The sequence below is a fragment of the Crocodylus porosus genome, unplaced genomic scaffold, assembly GCF_001723895.1.
Source record: "Crocodylus porosus isolate Cpor-Errol unplaced genomic scaffold, CroPor_comp1, whole genome shotgun sequence".
NCBI classification, from domain to species: Eukaryota; Metazoa; Chordata; order Crocodylia; family Crocodylidae; genus Crocodylus; species Crocodylus porosus.
The window spans coordinates 61690907-61711635 of NW_017728943.1; the positions used below are offsets into that span (position 1 = coordinate 61690907).

Consider the following 20729-nt stretch of genomic DNA (forward strand, 5'->3'; position numbering starts at 1 on the left):
TTGTCTGCAGGCGGGGGGAAGGGGGGGCACCCCCCCCACCAGTTCCGCCCGCGGCTGCGCCCGCTCTATGGTGCTGGGGAGCGGCGGCGGCTCCGCTCGCGGCCATGTCGGCGGCGGCGGCCATCTCGGCGGCGGAGAAGGTGGACGGCTTCACGCGGAAGTCGGTGCGCAAGGCGCAGCGGCAGAAGCGCTCGCAGGGCTCCTCGCAGTTCCGCAGCCAGAGCAGCCAGGTGGAGCTGTCGCCCTTGCCCCAGCTCAAAGGTACCGCCCCCCTGCCCTCCCAAGACCCCTGGCACTCGCGGGCTGGACGGCAGCCCCGGGCGCACCTAGACCGCTGTTGCCGGGTGTACGGTCCTTATCGTGTTCGTGCCTTCCGCCCCTGTACGAGGCAGGCTCGGTGATAGGAAAAGTGTTCAAAATGTAGGCAAGCTGGTTGGTGATGCAGCCCGGGCATCCTGGGGAGCCTTTACCTGCCTTTTGGGTTGGCTGTCCAGCACTTTCTTGTGAGGGTTTGCATGGATATAAAGAAATGCTGCAGCTTTGGTGATGGCCCAGTTGTCGCTCACTTGCTGGAGAGTTAGAGTGACCACTAGAAAATAAATAAGACCTAGTTGCATGCTTATGTGTGTATTTTTTTCAGTATACCATGGCTTTTCACCAAATACTATAAGTTGAAGCTTCCAATACAATCATTTTGTGTAGGAGCTGACAGCACTGGTCCAGTCCCATCCACTGCTGGGAGCAGCCCTCCCCCAGTGCCCCCCTTGTTGGGGAATGAGGGGGCATTTGGTGCCCACTGCTTCCAGGAGTGGGGTGTTTGTCCTGCAGGTTTGCTGGCACTGCTTCCTGGTTTCAGTCCTTTCTCCCCCCTACTTTCCAAGTTGGCCAGGGGGTGTTGTCTCAAGTCCCCTGCTTAATAAAGAAGTTCTGGCATGAGCGCCAAGGGGAGCGAAGTTGGCATCCATGGCTAAGGTGTGCTGGCGCTGTCCTGTGGTGTTGTTGGTGTGACTTCCTTTTGGACAAGAGTAGTTTCATGGAGAGACATTTGTCTTGGTTTCCCTTTGGGCGGTATCTAGTTGACAACCAGAAGCTACCTAGGTGTCTACCCTCTCCTGGAAATCTGTCTAATGCCTTCCAATGCCTAGGTGTCTCTGATGCCTTCTCCTGCACTTGCTTGAAGTGCCCGAGGTGAAGTGGTGCAATGGCAGGAGAATGCAAAAGGGGCAGCTTGGGAGAGGCTCAAAATACTGGTGTGCAGAAAAAATAAGGGGCACGTGCTGTTGTTTCAGGACCACAGGAGTTAGTTAGGGGGATGTGGCAATCTTACTGTGGGCAGGATTGAAGTTTGCCACATTCTTCAGCTTCAAAAAGTTTGTCAGTCTCAAAAATTTGTGTCCTGGTCCTGGTTGCATTTGCTGCAAGGTTCATTTGGAAAGAGTTAACATGAAAGGTTAAAAATAGTTCCAGACTCCCACCATGGTTTTTATATCCTTGTTACAATCTTATCCGTGTCTTCTTACAGCATGTTCTTCTTTTGTGTGGTGTGAGAGACCCCATACAGAGGAACCTGAACTAATACAGGAGGGAAACCATGAAAATAACTATAACCAAAGTGATGTTAAATGTAAATAAACTTGGGGGAGGAAAGAGACCTTTTTTCCTCCATAATTAATCCCTTTCTAGTAATGTCACTTCTTTCTTTTAATAGTAAGAGTTCCTTTATTTGGTTTGGTCTGATTCTTCACCTCTCCCCTTCTTAAATGAGGTCCTGTATTATTTTGGCAAGCCAATATTGTTTTTCACAATCGAATTAAAAAAGCTGAACAATTCATTTGACACTTGAATTAAGTTCTTGCAGGTCTTATAACTGACCTCACTTGTGCTTGGATATTTCTGTAATAAAAAGATAAGACTAAAGATGGGTTAACATTTAGATGGTATATTTTATTGAAAAAATGCTGGGTTTTTGTGTGTGTGTGGTTTGTTGTTTTTTGTTTGTTTGTTTTCTGAGTGCTTGCAACATGAGTTATTTGTTATCTGAGCCCTTACCTTTATGGTGTACTTATAGCTGAATTTGTCTGCAATGTAGTGACTGCTCCCAAGAAATTTCAGTCCCAGTCCAATGAATACACGAGCTTACAAGCTTTGTAAGTACAGTCTAGCTGAAGTCAGTAGTGAAGCTAGTATGCTTACATTCTTCTCTGCATAGGGCCTTAATGCAATTTATGCAGTCAATATAGCTAGACCTCCAGTGTTATGGGTGCTGTTATGTCCTAAGAATGTTGTGTATTTGCAGTTTAGGCCAGTCCTATGTAAGTGCCAGAATTGAAGTTCAGGATTTGAAAGCCCTGAACCTGTAATTAAAGTTGCATGGGGAATTTTGCATAGAACTACACTGCTTTAAAATTAATTTAGTTTAAAGTGCCCGTAATATCAGACTACATCAGAATATAAATCTGCAAATGATCAAAATGTGGACTTCCTTTCAGAGAGGACCTGAAGTTCTTTGGGGGGAGAGTGGGGAAGGTGAGCGGCTCTCTAGGCCAGGGGTTGGCAGTATTTTTGGGCAGAGTGACAAAACCACCTGCCACCTCAACTTGGAAGATGTTGGCATGCCAAGGTTGGATGGCGGGGGAGGCAGGGGACCCTATCCTCACTGGCAGTGGAGTGCAGCCCCAGACCCTTCCCTGCTGGCTGCCCTGAGGCAAATACGCCAAGCAAAATGCCTGTGTGCCATGTTGTGGCAGCCATGCCAGGGGTTGCCTACCCCTGCTCTAGGATATATATCTGTATGCTGATCCCTAAATAACTAGTATGAGAAAAGCAGGCAGCAACTTAAAACTTGTATCGTTTCCCCTAGTCTTGTAAAATATAGATAATCTGTGCTGTAGGCTGTAATTCTGAAACACACAGCTTGTGACGTCATACTTGCCTTTAAAATAGGGCTGTAGAGGTAAGGTAAGTTTGTGTCTTCCCCAAAAATACATGGCTTTTAAAACTTATTTACTTCAAATCATGTATTTTTTTTTTTCCTCCAAAATATGGGTTTACCTCATTCCTTAAGGATGCTTCCAGAGTTCTGTAATAGGTGTGCTCACATTAGTGAAGTGTATATTAGGTCATTGCATAAAGCAGGAACCCCTGTGACCCATGAGAGGGACTGAAAAAAGAAAATAATGATCATCTTAGGGGACTCAGCATGCATTTCTGAAACCAGATTTTCTGCCTTCTTTTCAGGCATTTTGTTAAATGTTCAAGTTAAAGGGCCTTTGAAGCCTTTTGCATTATAAGCAAATTAAGGTAGAGAAGCTGACTGTTCAACCTACAGTATAGGTGACCAAGTCTAGCCTTGCTCATCTCTTCCATCATTTAAAAAAAAAAAGGAAAAAAAAAGAAAAAAAAGAAGCTACAGTGAGTGAAACAAATTTCTGTCAGGTTGGTCTAAAATGTTTGCATTCCTTTATTACTGCTTTTAGGAAAGAGAGAGACACTAGAAATGAAACAAAAACACATTCTTGTCATGACTGAGAAATATCTGGTTAGGTAAATTATTAAAAATAATTAATTCAGGGAATTTTTAGATAGCAACTGAAATATGAATCTCATCATCAATTGCAAAATTTAGCGGAGACAAAATATTATTTCTGTCAGGTTTTCAAACAGTGAGAAAAATCTAATGCAGCAGTAGCTGCATACCGGAGACTGGCAGATTAGTAGGACATTTTTTGCTAGATAGGGTTTTAACTTTTGAGGAACATGCATCATTACAGATATTCTTCCTGGTTATGATTTTCTAGGTTTATTAGTAAGTTCAAATACTTAATTTTGGGCAAATGTGTAACAAAGACTAGTGACTAGAATAGTACAGCTGGCTTTTTAGATAAGTTATTTTGTTAGTGTGTTTCCTTTGTATGTGCATAATAGAGGAGTGTGTTGCTATATTAACAAAAATCTCCAGAAGAAACACCAACTGCCCTGGCACTGATTTAAAAAAAAATAGATTAATAAAGCTGTGACATGATACAGTTTACTTTAAAAAAAAAAAAAAAAAGCCCTGTTCCTTTGCATCATCTTTCTGTGTAATTATATTCAAAGAACTTGTGTTGCATGCATGCACTTAAATAACGTTGGTTAACAGCAGAATTTCGGATTCTGGTGCGTAACCCCACCATAGTGTTGGCATTTACCAGTTGGAGGAAAGGGCATGTCATTGTAAGGTCTTAAAAAATTATTTTTGTGCATTAGTACAGACTGGTAAATTAAAATTCTAGAAGTGTATACCAAAATGTAATGATTTTGATTTTGAAAAGTATTGTTAGAATTTGACATAATGCAGTCGTAATTCAAGATGATTAATTTTGAAAGTAGTGTACATACTTCTACAGTTGGAGTCCATAAACAGAAGCACACTTTTTTTTTGCTAATTCAAAATGGTAAAACATAGCAAGATCAATTTAGTTTAACTACAAGTAGCAGAGCAGATGTTTGAACTTCCTATGTAATAAAACATCCCTCATACTTGTAAGAGTTAAAATTTCCTGAAGGCTTTTTGTGATCTTAAACCCCTGAAATTAGTTGTGGGGGGAAAGCAGCTCACTTTAAGCCTGAGCAGTCAGAAAGGACAGCAACTATTTGAAAATAGTAAAATAAAATATATTTTAGTTCACTTGCATATGAGGCTGTCTCCTGGTTGGGGAAGAAAAATTCTGGCTTTTGCAGTAGAACTGGAAGTGGGTCCAAGAAACTGTCAGCCACAAGGTTTTGGAGAGGTTATAAGACCTCTTTGGGAGGGACAGTCACAATGGGAGTGGGGGTAGATACTGGAATTAGTGGCTTTAATAAGATTTTCCAATATAACATTTGAACATCCAAATATGGGATCCAAAAATGAGTATAACAGTAGTGTTCTCTCTGCTGAACCCTCCAGGGACATAGTTTGGATTTCGTTGAAAACCAGATGTGACATCCAAGCAAATCTTTAATGCATATATAATAAAAATGTCATTAACTTACTAGTTGAACTTTAGCTTAAATTTATCGGGGTCAAAAATCTTTGTTATTTTATACTTTGGGTAATTGTAAATACAGTTCTGTATTCTACACTAATGCAATTCTAGTAAACAAACAAACAAAAAACCCCATATGACTGTAAAAGCTCTTAATTTCAGAATTGTAACATCAAGTTGTTTTGGGTTACCTGAAGAAGGAAGATGAGGAGTTCCCACACATCCTTTAAGTTTCTCCCTAGCTCCCTCTGTGTCTATCCTTCATGATATTTATCTTCAAAGTCTCTTGCAGCTACTTATCTTCTGGATAAGATTTATTTTGAAGGAGGCTGTCTTTTACAGGAGGGAAGGATATCTGAGGACTTTTTATAAAACTGTTGCATATATTTACTGTATGCCCAATAGATATGGCTAACAACTACTCTTCTGTCTAGTAAGATCATAGTTTTGATAAATGGTGAACCTAGAACAGCTCAAGCGCTTCATTCAAAATGTTCTTTTAGATTTTATGTAGGGCTTTTTAGAAATGGTATCAATTATTCTTCCCCCCCAATTAAAAAAACAAAAACAAACCATGTCCAGTTTATGAAGGGGAACACTTGGTCTGTAATTCTTACAAGAAGTGACTTTTCTTATCCTTACACTTCATTTTTCTGGTCTTAAATTCTGCTTTCATCAAGAGAGATTACTAAATATAGAACCTATTGACAGTCTTTACATGAAGAACTTTTCTATTTAAATCTTTCACATCTTCTGTATGCCAACTTAGTATCAGATTTCTTTTTCCATATTCATTGCTTTGTAGTTTAGTCAGATATTGGTCTTATAGGTGCTGAATATAATGTAATATTTTGTCCTCTAAAAAGAAATACAAATGCATATTATTTCTCAACACTTCATCTGATCAAAAGACCATTAACTCAGTTTTGGAAGACTACACAGATTTTTATTAATATAGTTTAAGTGAAAGCAGTTCTTCTGAAACAGCTTGTATTAACAGCACTGGAAAGTTTTGAAATTTTATTTAGCTGAAGAGAAGTACATGTCTTGTTCTTCAACAGGATGGGGCCATTTTTATGGTGGAAGATCCAGTTCAGCTTTCCTGCCATATAATGTTGACCCTGGTTTTACTTCAACATTTTCATGAAGATAAAACCAAAGCTATATGTAGAGGCTTCATGAAAGGAAGTGAAATTTGGACACTGATAGAGGAAAGACCGGTGTGTGTGTGTGTGTGTGTAGTGATATAATAAAACAGCCAGCCAGTTACTGGATTGAAACAGGCAGCTCATTTTTTTCAAATGCAAATTGACAGTTATATCACTGAGAGTGAAGTTTGCTGTTTATTTTTGCTTATTTCACGGTTAGTGAAGCCTCTCATCTATACAAGGGATATTGCAGTAGCATGCTTCTAGGTTCTCTTTGGGGACAGTTGGCAGCAATGCTTGTAGGCAAAGTTGCTTAATGTTTTCTTTTACAAGGTCCTATCCTCAATGGCTTATATAATTTTGCTAAACTTCAGCTCTTTGGCCTGTTGCTTCTTTTGTGAAGTATGGAAACAAAATCTTGAACTGTGCCTTAGGCTAAATTTCTTAGCCACAGTGAAAACATTTAACTGTTTCTAGGATCAGAGTAAAAACATGTTATTCACAGTATTTTAATACTGGTTAAGCACCTTAAGCTCTAGCCTTGGCCTGCTCTGGAGCAGGGATTCAAAATCTGGTAATGTTCAGTGATACCTCATGAAAATCCATCTAAATTTGGCCATACTGAAAGATCTGGGACAAATTGCCATTTGAAGATGTTCAGTGGAAGCTTCTTGGAGATCAACAGCAAAATTCAGCAGATATTCCATTTGTACTCAGCATGCTGTGTATCCCAGATTGGTGGGTTGCTGAGCAGGGCTTTTCCTGTAATTTTTAATGCCAAGAACTGACATTAAGAGATTAAGGCAATTTGCTTTTAGCATTCCTCTAACAAAATGGGTAAAGCAGCTCAATTTAAATACAGCGATGCATAATATAGCATACGTAAGTTGGGAGAGGAGAAGGAACAAGAAGCCTGGGGGTGTAATAGTAACAGTGGGAAGAAAGGGACAGAAATGTCTATATCCCAGTGCTTTCCAGGACCTGGAGTGAACTCAGGATTAAGTGTTAATATCCTGTCAGAAGATAGCTGTGAAACTTCCTGGCAAAGTGTTTCTCGCTCTGTACTATTCTCTGTAGGGTTTTTTTTTTCATACCAGAAATCTGATTTTTTTTTTTTTTGTTAGCTCCCCATAACACAGCTAAAAGTAAACTAATCTGCCTGAAACTTTACAAGCACCATTTTTTCCAGTAAACCTTAAAGTACATTGGACAAGGTAATTGGCTATATGAGGTTCATAAAATGAATAGATTTTACTTGTTCTTTTCCTAACTTTCTTAATGCCCTCATTTCAGAACATCAGATTGACTTTTACTTCAAGTGAGAAGCAATGACTAGTGCAGTGAATCTCAGCCTCTTTTAGACTTGAGGCACCCTTCCGTAACTTCTGAATTTAGTGGTGCCCTTCATAGGTGTGAGCAGAGCAAGCCCCTCTTCTCTGCATAGAGGAAACTTCCTCTGCCTCTGGCTTTCCCCTTGATGCATGAAACTCAGGATACTTTCCGGGTGTGTCTGCATGTGCATTTATGCTGGCTTAAATTTACTGTGCAGAAAGTGGTAATAGTTTGGAGCCTACATGCGTAGGTGTTACAGTGCATTAACACTCCATGTGGACTGACTTGCGACTAAAGTTAGTCCCAAGTCAGTCCACACACCCAGTGTTACTACACGTTAAAGCGTCTACAGGTGCATTACTGCGGAGTAAGTAATGGGGCATAAATGTGATACCTGCATCATGCAGGCAGCAGATTCATGCTCAAGTCAGCATAAGTTGCCATATTTACTGTGCAATATAGGTATGCATCTGTAGATGTGCACCTGTACTGCGTAGTAATATCAGTTACTGCACAGTAAATGTGCACACATAGACATGCCCTCTGTGCCCTGCCTGCACTGGTGGTGTTACCAATCTCAGTTGTCAGGAAAGCATCTCTGGCAATCTCAATTGTTTACCAATCTAAATTGTCAGGCAGCAACAGCCTTGTAGTGGCCTCTCTCCTGAGGCCAGCTGCATTGGGATGCCCCCTGCTGCTGCAGCAGCATGCTGGTCTGGGGCTACCTGAGGTTTCTGAGAAACTGGCATTGGTGACAGTGGCAGTGATGGGACATTGTTTTAAAAGGATCTTGCTTCACCTCAGGGTACCATGGGTCCCCAATTAAGAATCCCTGGCATAGGCAGTGTTGGGGCTTGCTTTTGTTTTGGGGGGATGGCAGGGGGAGAAGGGAGGAAGATGGATGAAGTTTAAATGTAAAATACAAGGCTTGTCATTTATTTATTTATTTATTTATTTTTAAAGATTAAGCCATCTACTAGCCAGAGGTCAGATTGGACACAGGGGTTATCACCAAATGTAAGTCTGGCATGCCTTGACCAGCTAAGCAGTAAGGAGGGCTCTGTTATGAAGTGAGTGCTACTGGGTGGAGGTATTAGAGGAGGGAAATGTGTAATGGCATTGTATAATTTTAACTTCTGGCCATTGTCAGGAAGATCTTTGCTTCAGTAACTCCCTTTACAAGTTCCCTGTCCTTGCCCTTTCTTACCTCTGTTTGGAGCAGTCCCAAGTAGCAGCTTAGTGAAAGTAAAATGATTGTTGCTTTTTCATCCTTGTTATTATTAGCAGCATAGAAGTGTTTAAATTTTGTTTTGCTGATGCAAAAGAAATGTGTAGGCAACAGCAAAAATATTAGAGCTGTCTGCAGATTTAGGAAGATGGTACAAATTTTCTTCTCAACTATAAGTGTTACAACTTAATTACAGGGGTGTAGGTTGTACCCGTGTTGGTCTAAGGACCTAGGCAGACAAAGTTCTTTGGGTGAACTTCAATATCTTTTATTAGACCAACTTAAAATAGTTGGAAACAAAATTCTTAGCAAGCTTTCGGGTTTAAAAACCCTTCGTCAGGCTGAGGAAGCATCTACAGTTGGTGTGTGCTCTTTACTTTTCATTTCATCCAGAAAGAAGCCAGAGGCTAGTATTCATGCAAGAAAGGCAGTCAGTGATGTAAATTGAGGAGTTGATAGGTGAGAGACAGTGGGGGGGAGAAGGGGGAGGAATGTAGCAGGTAAATCAGGGGTGGGCAAAATATGGCCTGCCAGGCCGTTCTATCCGGCCCACGGGGGCCCTAAAAAAATTTGGAAAATTAATATTTCTCTGCCTTTGGTTCCTGTCAAAAATGACAGGAACCAAGGGCAGTAGGACCTAGGGGAAGCCCAGCAGACTCCAACAACAGCGGGCCTGCTTGGCCCCGCCCCCCCAGCCGGAAGCTCCTTTCTGGGCTTCTGGGCTGGAAGCATGTGGCTGCCCTGGTGGCATGGGAAGCTGAGGTTTTCTTCTGTACTGTAGTACTTAATTAGTAATAGTTAAGTTAATACAGAGCTTAATTAGTAATAGTTTTAGAGCAACTAAGTTACTGAAAATGTTTCCAATTTGTTACGTGAATATATTTTTCTCAACTGGTTAAAAGATGTTTCCAGATGTATTATGGGCCCTGATGCAGAGGTTATGAACCTCTCATTGATGGAAGAAAAGCATTACAGAACACGTGTGGCTTTTGGGAGGGCTGCAAGAGAAGGAGATGAGCATGGAAGAGTGAACCTGGAGAAGAATCAATGATGTGGTCTGAAGAAAAGTAGAGAAGAAGCCACAGTAGTTGGCCTGTCATTCTACTAGAGCTGTTTTTACCTCTTACCTTTTATCATCATCCGTTGAAAACCTGTCTTCAAACAATGTATGCCATATAAATGACTGAAAATTGAGATGTGAGCTAATTGAACTGCTTTATTTTATACTATGATATTTGAGTTTAAATAGAAATACACCTTTTCTTACAGCTATTCCTATCTTTTTTTTTTTTTTACAAGTGTGTTGGAGAGCAGTGAGAATGAATTTTAAAATGTCTCTCTTTTAAATATTATTCATGTTCAGGATAGAAATTGGGTGAAATCTGACAGAAGCATATAGTGTTCTGAATCTTAAAACCTTGATCTTCTAGACTTAGCCCTAGAGGGTGTTCCTGAGGCTATTGTTCCTGAGCCTAGAAACATCAGGATGGCTAAATGAAATGGGTTCTGTTAAGAACACAACTGTGCAGAAGTATATTTAGGAGTTGTACACGCAGGCCCTTGACATGTTATACTTGTACCATATACACTCACTTTTTATCGTGCTAAAAAAAGGGTATACTTTTGTCATGCTGAAAGGCTGATTAGTCACAAAGCTGGTGGATCGTGACAAAGTTGCTGTTTTAAACTTCCCTGTCAGGGGAAGTTTTTTGTGCAACTAATTTAACGTATAAACAGGTCTCTCCAGCCCTCAGTATCCCACAGTGCTCCGTTCCACTCCACTTTGTCTCCCTTGCCTCCAAGGGGGAGGGAAAGGAGAGGAGCTATTTCTTTAATAGCTTACCTGCTGACAGGCTATCCGGGAACCCTGCAGGAACCAGCCTGCAGGCAGCTTGTTAAGATAAGCATCTGTCCAGGGGTGTGAACCAGGTTCCCCAGTACAACCAAAGAGAACTGGATTTGATATCTGATATTGCTAATATTATTTTTAATTTAAAGAAAACAAATTTCCAAGTTTTTGTCTTGTGTGCATCATAACTAGAACAAGTCAAATTTTTAAGCCTCTTTTGCAAGTAATTTTGAGAGATTTGATTCTTTTCTAAGTGTAAGTTCCTTCCCTGCTGAATTTGATTTTACACACTTTCAGTGGTTGATACTGTATAGATATTGAGTGGTAAGGGGCTCAACTGTTGATGAACATTTAGTTCAAACATCTCTCTCATGCAGACCATCCTGAAGAGGTAAAACTACCTTCAGCCTTTAAGAAGTAGCATAAACAACACATGCCTGATACCTTCCCTGCTCAGAATTCAAAGATAAAATCTAAGGAATCTTCTCCCATGGGGTGTATTTTCCCATTGGTGTAGTACTTCATTTATTAGAAATGACTACTGACTATGGACAAGGAAGTGTTTAATCTGCATAAGGTGGTGAAAAATATGCATTGTATAATATAAATAAAATCTTGGATCTGGTAATTGTTATTTAGTATATTAATGTAGTATGTGTTTACTATTAAGCACATACTTTTAAATGTATCTTGGGATCGGAGACTTAAATTACTTTTATTTGCATCCTTAAATGTTTTCTACCCTTTCAAGCTTATGGAAGTTGCGTGCATTCTCCTTTTGCGTACATCAAATATTAAATCCCACCTTGACTGAAATTATGGTATATTTTATATTCTCAGGTGTTGCCAGAAAACCACAACAAATATACATTTCTGAAGTAAATGCTTCTGAACACTATTATAAACCATAACTGTCTCCAGTCAAAGAATATAATGAATTGTTTAAGCAAAAAGCTGGAGATGTCACTTTGACACCGTGGCTTAGAAGGTACCATCCTATTACAAAGATTTAAGCTTTCAATTTTTTGCATGGTGGAAAATAAAAGTGAGTGGCACTTTTTGCTTTTATAAGACAAAAAGTGTCATCTTTTATTTTGCAAAGGAAGAGTGACTGCAGACATAGTAGTTTACAAAAGTAAAACATTCCATTTTGTATTTGGCTTAGCAGTTATTCTATTTTAAGTCAATACACTTGGAAGAGAGAGCCTAGGAGAGTAATCTAGCAAAAACATGCTGCCAGCAGAGGAAATACCTGGTTTTGCTGTTCAAATATCAGCAAAGTGAGCCACTTTCCCTTCTCTGTATAAACCTAAATGTGCAGCAATTTCAAGATTCTTGGATTAATAATCCCTTTTTGAAAAATGGCTAAAGTATTGTTTCATGTTTTCCATATGCTCTTAGATGAATTGGATTAATATTCAGTTTCAGTATAATTGTGGACAAAAATTGAAAAGAAATGAAAGCAGAGGTGACGTGACAGAACTCCCACTGTTCTTAATAAAACTGAGATTTCACCTAAAATCTTTAAAAGATTTTGAGCAGATAAATGCGTGAGATCTTTAAATCTACATGAGCACTCCTTGTTGTGCTTAAATTGAGCCTTCAGTCTTGCAACAACCCAGGTAGTTCTAATACAATAAGATTTCATTAAGAATAGAGATGCTTATCAAAACAAAAGGTATGGTGTTAGCCAATTTCAAGGCTAGAAACTCTAAATGGATACAGCCCTTTATCTTCATTCTCGTCTTTGCCTTGTTCTTTTTAGTCCCTTTGGCCTTTGACGGACCTCATTTTTATACTATAGAAAATAAGAATGTTATTGGTGGGCACACTGGAGCAACTCCTGCTCTTGAGCCCTCCCGCTCTCTAGTGGGCAATATGACCTGCTAGGGATCATGGAGAGCTGGTGGGACTCCTTGCATGACTGGAGCATAGCTGTTGAGGGCTACACCTTGCACAGAAGGGACTGAGCAGGGAGACATCACGGTCCTCTTGGAAAAGGGTGTGTATACAGTAGAAGCTAGGGACAATCCTCAAGGAGGACTATACAACAGTGGTCTGCACTTGTAGGGAAATGATTAGGAAAGCTAAGGTGATGACTGAGTTTAAGTTAGCCACGGGAGTTGAGGACAATAGGTCCTTTTTTTAGGTTTGTAGGGAGCAGAAGGAGAACAAATAGAAGCATGGGGCTCCTGCTTAACACCTTGGGACAGCTGCTAACAGACACTCAGGAAAAAAACTGGACTCCTGAATGCCCCCTTTGCTCCAGTATTTCACTGGACCAAGGGGGAAGACAGGCGAGATAAGGATCACAGGGTGTGTGGTGGGAATGATAGCCTTCCTACTGTGGATGCTGAGCTGGTGCAAAACCAACTAGAAAAGCTAGACATTTATAAGACAGCAGGGCCAGATGGACTTCACCCAGGAGTGCTGATGGAGGTGGCTGAGTCATTGTGGACCCCCTGGCAAAGCTTGCAGAATTTGTGGAGCATAGGGGAGATCCAACATTGTGTCCATCTTCAAGAAGGGGAAGATGGAGGACCTGGGCAACTATAGGCCAGTCAGTCTAACCTCCGTCTCAGGGAAAAAACTCATTAAAGAATTTATGTGCCATACACTCATTGAGGGTAAGATTCTGAATGACAGCCAGCATAGTTTTGTCATGGGCAGATCTTGTCTCACCAATCTCATATCCTCCTACAAACAGATCTCTTTCCACCTGGACATGGGAGAGGTCAATATTATATGCCTAGACTTCCAAAAGGTGTTTGATCTAGTATCCCACGATATCCTTGTGGAAAAATTGGAAGATTGTGGGCTTAACTGCTCAACAGTTCAGTGGGTGGAAAACTGGCTGCATGGTAGGACCCAGAGAGTTCTCATGAACGGATCTGTGTCGTCCTGGTGAGAAGTGGCCAGTGGTGTCCCTCAGGGGTCTGTGCTTAGACTGGTGCTTTTCAACATCTTTATCAGTGATTTAGATGTTGGGGTGAAAAGCTGGCTGGCCAAGTTTGCAGATGACACCAAGTTATGGGGGAGGGTGGTCATGCCAGAAGATAAGTTGCAGATACAGGCGGATCTGGACAGGCTGGAGAGCTGGGTGGACCGGAACCAGATGAAGTTCAACACTGAGAAATGTAAGGTGCTCCATCTGGGGGCAAACAATCCCCAACGTACCTACAGGCTCGGTGGTGACTGTTTGATTTGTGCCACGGCCAAAAAAACTTGGGGGTAGTGATCGACCATCGCATGAACATGAGTGGCCAGCAGAGCAAACAATACACTGGCATGCATTAGCCATTGCATCTCATGCAAAACTAACTAAGTGATACTCCCACTGTACTCCATGCTGGTGAGACCGCAACTGGAGTAGTACTGTGTCCAGTTCTGGGCGCTGCACTTCAACAAGGACTTGGAAGAACTTGAGAGGGTCCAGAGAAGAGCCACCTGTATGATCAAGGACTTGCAAGACAAGCCATATGAGGAGAGGCTGAGGGACTTGGGCCTCTTCAGCCTACAGAAGAATAGATTGAGAGGGGACTTGGTAGCGGCTTACTGCTATGTCAGGGGAGTACATCAAGAACTCGGTGAATAGATGTTCACCAGGGCACCTCTGGGGAAGACCAGGAGCAATGGATACAAACTTGTGGAAGGCCGTTTCAGGCTCAATTCCAGGAAAATTTCCTTCACAGGATGTCCAGACTGTGGAATAAATGACCTCCAGTGGTGGTGCAGTCGCCTACCCTGGAAATCTTCAAAAGGAGACTGGACAATCACCTTGCTAGGGTCACTTGACCCCAGTTGTCTTCCCCCTGCCTAGTGCAGGGGGACTAGACCTGATGATCTACAAAGTCCCTTCTAGCCACTAACAATTATGAATTTATGAACTCCAGCTGGAGGGTGACAAAGGCATGCTCTCCAGCTAGGGAATATGGGGTAGCTCACTATCTGGCTTGCCTATTTAGCTGTTGGTGCTGTGATAACAGCTGATTGAAACTTAAGACTGCTGTTGTGGAGGTGTTCCCTGGTCTTGGGTTGCCTTGTAGCCCTTTAAAATTTCTGCCTTAATGGCCTGCTAGTGTTTGAGCACCAGCAGTCCTTTAAATTTGCCAGGCTGCAAGGGGGTGGGCCTCTTGCAGCAGAGGCTGCTCGCATGGAGGCAAGGTTGAAAAGGTTCCTGGCAGCAGGAGCTAATGGGAGGGTTGTGTATAGACCCCACCACCCGGGAGCACTTTGTTGCCTTCTCAAGTTCTTCCTGGGCTTCCTGTGGTATGGAACAGCTTTCATAACTGCTCCCACCCAGCAGGGACCAGGTCTGTGAATAGGGATTCCTCTGGGGCAGGGACCAGCTCTTATTACCCTGCTCCATAGAAATAGACTCTGTTCCCACAGTTCCTGTAGCCAGAACACTGGCTGTTTCTGGTTTTCTGGGTATGGGGATAGTGCTTCTTACTGGACTGTAGCAGCATGGGCAAGAGCATGTACTCTGGCAGCCTGCTGAGGTAGTGGCTGCAGCTCTGCTGGCTGTGCTGTCCTGATAGCGACCCCGCATCCCACCTGATCCTGATAAGCTGACCAGCAAGACAAGGCAAGGGGTAGTGCTTCCTGACAGCTTACTACTGGATGGGCTGTCATGGCATCAGCCACTTTCTCCACCTCTCTGTGTGTTAGAGGTGGGGTTTGGGGGAGTGGCAAACTGGGATACTTGGTGGACAGGAATACCTGTCCAGGTGTTAAATATGTGGCAGAAAACTTCACTGTGACAAAAGTTATTTTCTGAAATAGCAACATTTTTGTCATAGATCCACTATTTTTATCCTACAGTGAGCAGCATGAGTGTCTGGTGCATTGCTTTTTGTTTTGGGGAAAATGGCATGTAGACTGGCACAAATTTAACATCTGTCAGGGCTCTGTAACTAAACAGTATGGTAAACACCACCTCTTTTTCATGTCTTTTTTGCCTAGAGTTTCTTGGGGATTGCCGGTGGAAGTTTTTTTATCATGAGTGTCAGGAGACTGAAATCTCTCCTTGTTAATCACCGTTTTAGTGGTAGAAACAAGGTACTGAGACCCCAAAAAAGGTTGGAGACAAAAAATAAAAAGGCTACGTATATTTTTCCCAGGAATATATAACAATGGCTTTCGGATTGTGCCTTCTGCTTTGGACAAACAGTTCTAGTTCATCTCTTTTTTGCATTGCTGGTTTGAAAGTTGTCCTGCATCCTGCCTTTGCATCTGACTTCTAAGTTACTTTCCCCTCTAAGAAGCATGTGCTTTTTGTTTTAACATAATAGCTATGCTTTGCATATCAATTGTCCTTGTTGAAGTTGTCATCCCCAATCCAGTACTGTCTCCTTTAAAAGGGAAAGAGTTCCTTCTTTCTTATTAGGTTAAACATGACTAAATAATTCACATTTGATGTTGAAAAAGATAAATTATGAGTTGCTGGACTTCCGTCAGCTCAAAGCTATTATTTGGGCTATACGCTTGTAGGATACGGAGAAAGCTAAAGTCTAGTAAGATGTGTACTTGAAAATTGTCTCTTCGTTCAAAAAAAGAATATCCTGTCTTTTGTCTTTTATGAGAGATGATATGACCATTAAAACTAGGTAGAGTAGATTTAAAAAAAACCCCAACAACATCAAGAGTCATTCAGTGTTTAAACTAATTATATATTGACTGGAATGAGTAGAGCAGTGATTCTCAGCCATGGTGTCTTGAGTTCCTTGTAAGGGTGCTGTGGGGTAGTATGCAGCATTAGCACTATTAGGCATGCGATACTTACAAATACCAGTGAACACCATAGGTATCAAAAAGAATCCATAGTGTCAAGAACCATTTCTCACTTCGTATGGTTGTTCTGAGTTCTGTGCAGCAGCAGAATTTCTCTGTTGTGCAACGGTTAAAACCAGTGAAAGCTAAGAGCTGGGATTTTCCAAGCATTACTTTGAGTCTAAAAATGTTGAAAACCATTAGGATAGATCAATGTTAGTCTACTGGTGTTTAATAACCAGATCCAACAACTGTGGGGTAAAATGTTTTTGAAACCTCTTGCTGTAACTATGCATCAAGTGAAGGATTTTCTTTTATACAGTAGGTTCATACTTTGTCAACTTGTAGATCGTTAACAGTCTAGTTTAGGGGTGCTCAACCCCCAGCCCATGGACTAGATCCAGCTCCCAGTGCTGTGTCATCCAGCCTGTGGGTCTTCTCACAGGTTCTGGCCCTGCACACTATATTGGGTGTGCAGGGTGGTGTGGGATCTTAACTCAGAATGCAAGGCAGGGCAGAGATGGCATGGGGCCCTGAACCCAGGTCATAGGGGTAACATGAGGCCAGATGTGACACAGGTCCCTGGGGCCTAATCCAGGTGTGAGGGGCTGATTCTGTTATGCAGGGTCAAATTTGACCTGTGCATTAGCCCCGCACCACTCTTGGCTCACAGGGCCAAAAGGTTGAGCACCACCAGCCTATTTATTTCTTCTTAGTTGATAGGACACTTAAGGTTTTGCAGTGTTTTCTAGATCAAACAATCTTGACTGAACTGTTTGTTTGCATAGGAGCCTGCTTGCATTCCAGTTGGTTATGGTTTTTAAAATACTGGGGCATACAGACTACTTTCTTACATACTGTCTGAATGCTCTTTCCTGCTGAAAGCAGGGTGGAGGAGTGGGAAATGTTTAGGCTACTGTTGTGTAGTGTATATTCAATGTTTGCCTTAGAGCAGGCAAGGTTCTTTGAGTAGCTGTGATATCTTTTATTTGACCAACTGAGTAGTTGGGGAAAAAAGTTCTTAGCAAGCTTTCGGATGCAATAATCCTTCAGGCATAGGAAGTCTCTGCTGTTCTGAAACTCCAAGGAATGAGAGAAGCTAAAAGTGTGGCAGGATGTTAGTAAAACAGTAAATAGGTAGAAATTAGGGAAACAAAAGGAAAAGCAGGGAAAGGAGTAGGGGTGGGGTGGGGTGGGGGGGAGCCAAAGATGAGTAAGGAAGACTCTACAGTAGTAGTAATTCAAGGTAGAAGAGAGGCTGTCTATGGAAAAAGGAAATAGCTGGAAATTAGGAAGACAAAGGGCAGAAAAGGTGTGTGGGGGGGTGGGATAAAATGTAAGAGGTCAGGTCTTGCGGGTATCTGGTGAATCAGGTAAGATGAGTTGTGTCTCCCCCCACACCCCTCCAGTGATTGGGGGGGACAGGACTAGTCATGGATTTGAGTAAATACAGTACTTAAAGAACTTTTTCATTTCTTGGGCTCTTGGCTGCCAGCAGTGCATGTTCCAAATTGCAAAATTAGAAGCAGAAATGGCTGGTGCTTTTCAACATCTTTATCATCTTTCCTTTTTTTCTTCCAGTTAATCATTAAGGTAAAATGCTGGCCCAGGTAGATCTCTTAAGGCGTGGGCATAGAAATACTTGGAGTCCTTTCAAAAGGACAGCAGCTGTTACATTCTAATTATGTGTAAATGAGTTCAGAATAAGTCAAATACAGCAAAGCCACTCCAACTTTAATGCTTCTTCCTCCAGGATGTTGTGATAAATTAGGATGTGGACGTAAGGTTTGAACTGTTCCAAGAAAGTCATCATTTTGGGAACTGGTTCACAATTGTCTGAGTTTAGAGGTGTCTGCCATGCAGTCCCAAGGGTTCTAAACAGTCACCTTTTAGGCTTTGAAGTGCTGTCAAACAACCACCACAGGGTGGTAGTGAACACCCAGCCCAGCATGCCTTCCAGTGCTGACCACTTGGTTTTCCCCCATACAGGTTTTCTTCGATTTATGTGGTAAATGCGTTTCTGGAGAATGGTGCATAAATCGAATTAGCATAAAGCAAACCTACTTTATAATGTAACAAATAGGGATCGGTTCTCATGGCAGGCAGGCAGGGAGGGAGAGACTAGGAAAGAGGCAGGGGGAGGGGTGTTGCTCTCGGGGCTGCACAATGGAGCGAAGCAGAAGGAACCAAGCAGCACTCACCCCAGCTCGTACTGCAGTGGCCCCAGGAGTGGCTGGTGCCAGCTGCCTGCAGCTGTTGGGTTGCACCATGCTTCACCTGTCCCCACAGGCCTAGGCTCCGCCTGTCCCCACTCACCCCAGCTCTTGGGCTGTGCTGTGCCATGGTGTAGGCAGCTGGTGTCAGCTGCTCACAGGGTGCTGCAGCAGATACTGGGGTGAGTGGGAACAAGGAGAGTGCTGGACAGCATGGGGCATGGCACAAGGTGTTCGTACTCACCCTAGTCCCTGCTGCAGTGACCCTGGGAGTGGCCAGCGCCAGTTGCAGAGGGAACTGTCAGTGGGTGGGTGGAGTGCCTGTCGTTGCTTCATGCTCCCCAGGAGGGCTGCAGGCTGAGGTGCTGTGCTGGGCTCTTCCTGGGGGGGGGTGTGCCCCCAGATCTGCACGCAGGATGACAGCAGGCTGCCACTGCAGGCTGGGACTGGCGGTGGGGCTGGGCTGTTCCTGGCGCTTAGTGCAACCCACCCTGAGTGCCGGGAAGAGCCTGGTGCCATTGCCAGCCCCAGTCTGCAGTGGCAGCCTACTATTGTTCCACACACACATCCAGGGGCACGTGCCCCTGGGAAGAGTCTGGCACAGCCCCCCCAGTCTACAGCACTCCCGGTGGCGCAGGGCAGCAAGAGGTGCCTCCTCACTTCCTCCTCCGTTTCCCATTTCCCACCCCCCCCACTGATGGCTTCCTCCTCAGCCTGGCACTGGCTGCTTCTGGGGCTGCTGCAGCAGGGGCTAGGGGTGTGTGGTCATGCTGTGCTGTGCCCTTGTGCCATCTGATGCTTTCCTTGTTCCCAGTCACTCCAGCCCCTGCTGCAGTGGCCCCGGGAGCAGACAACACCAATTGCCTGCACCACAGCACAGCGCAGCCCAGGAGCTGGGGTGAGTGGGGACAGGTAGAGCCCGGGCATGGGGGAAACAGTTAAAGCACAGTGCAGCCCAGCTACTGCAGGCAGCTGGTGCCTGCTGCTACTGGGGCTGCTACAGCAGGGGCTCAGGTGAGTGGGGCCCTGGCCCCTCTGCCCTTTCTCCCCCTTACCTGCTGGGGAGATGGGCGGGGAGGGTGCCTATGGCAATTGCATAAGACCGAATTTACCTCACATATAGCAAATTATGGGTCTAAAAAGTCTCATTGCATAAGAGTGAATTTGCATATACAGAACCGGCATAAATTGAGGGAATCCTGTATTCTCTGATTTAGGGAAGGAAGACCCCAATTGGCTGGATATCAAGGAAGAGAAAGATGTCAATTGTCTGCAGTAGCACTTATCTGATCCTTTTTCTCACTAACACTGAGTTCAATAAAGACCATTCCTGCACTTGACGAAAATCTGCATGGTGATACCCTGTGTGTTGTGGGGGGAGGAAGAGGAATGGAGACTTCCTAGACCCCTGTTCCTGGGTTCCTACAAGCCAGGTGTTAGTGGCCTGTTGGAGTTTTCATGGATTTTGAATAGCACTTCCCTCCAATTTACTTCAATTCCTGACAGTGTACCAGGGTTTGGTGCACCACAAGCTGATTTGGGGGTGAAGAGGTGGCTAATTGGTCAGGGGGTGCCTACCTGGACCCCTGCTTTTCTCTTTCTGTTTGGGGTGGGTTCTCCAGGGGTTTGCCTAAGGCAGGGGCTGGAAAAGTCCAGCCTGAGGGCTGGATTGGGCCTATGGGGGATTCAGTTTCCCAGCAGCCCCTGCCCATGTTGTTTGGCCAATTTCCATGGAGACTCCAGGAGTTGTAGGGCCGTGACAGCATGGGGCCAGGATTTCCATGGAGACTGGTCCCAGCAGGGCTGGGCTGGGAGGGGACCTGCTCTGAGCCAGAGGCCATGATCTTGCAGCAATGACAGAGGTGGGATGGACACATTGGTACTCCTGCTTCTGGGGTGCTGGGTGCTCAGGGTCTCAATGTCACTGGCCAGGAACGGAATGAAGTTGGCCAGTGGCTTGCGGAAAAACATTGCTTAAAAGCTGCAAAGACCTTGGGCAACTCCCCCTGTCCCCGTTCCCACCCCTTCTCTGGAGGAGCAGATGTACCCCCCCTCTAGCCACCCCCTCCTCACCCCCTAATCAGCTTTGAATGCCCCTGAAGACCAGTCAGTTTCCTGCAACAGAATGAAACTGACCAGTATCTTGGGGGAGAGTGCTGTTTAAAAGCTGCAGAGATATGC

General features: G+C 43.5%; 1 protein-coding gene across 1 annotated transcript in view; it reads left to right on the forward strand.

Annotated features, from left to right (window-relative positions):
• Window positions 1–29: 29 nt before the first annotated feature.
• The window catches only part of PPP2R5A (protein phosphatase 2 regulatory subunit B'alpha), a 90613-nt gene continuing 69913 nt past the window's right edge, over window positions 30–20729 (forward strand). Inside the window, exon 1 of the mRNA XM_019549446.1 lies at window positions 30–261. Coding sequence (XP_019404991.1) covers window positions 105–261 — 157 coding nt within the window. The 5' untranslated portion in view covers window positions 30–104. The remainder of the gene's footprint in view (window positions 262–20729) is intronic.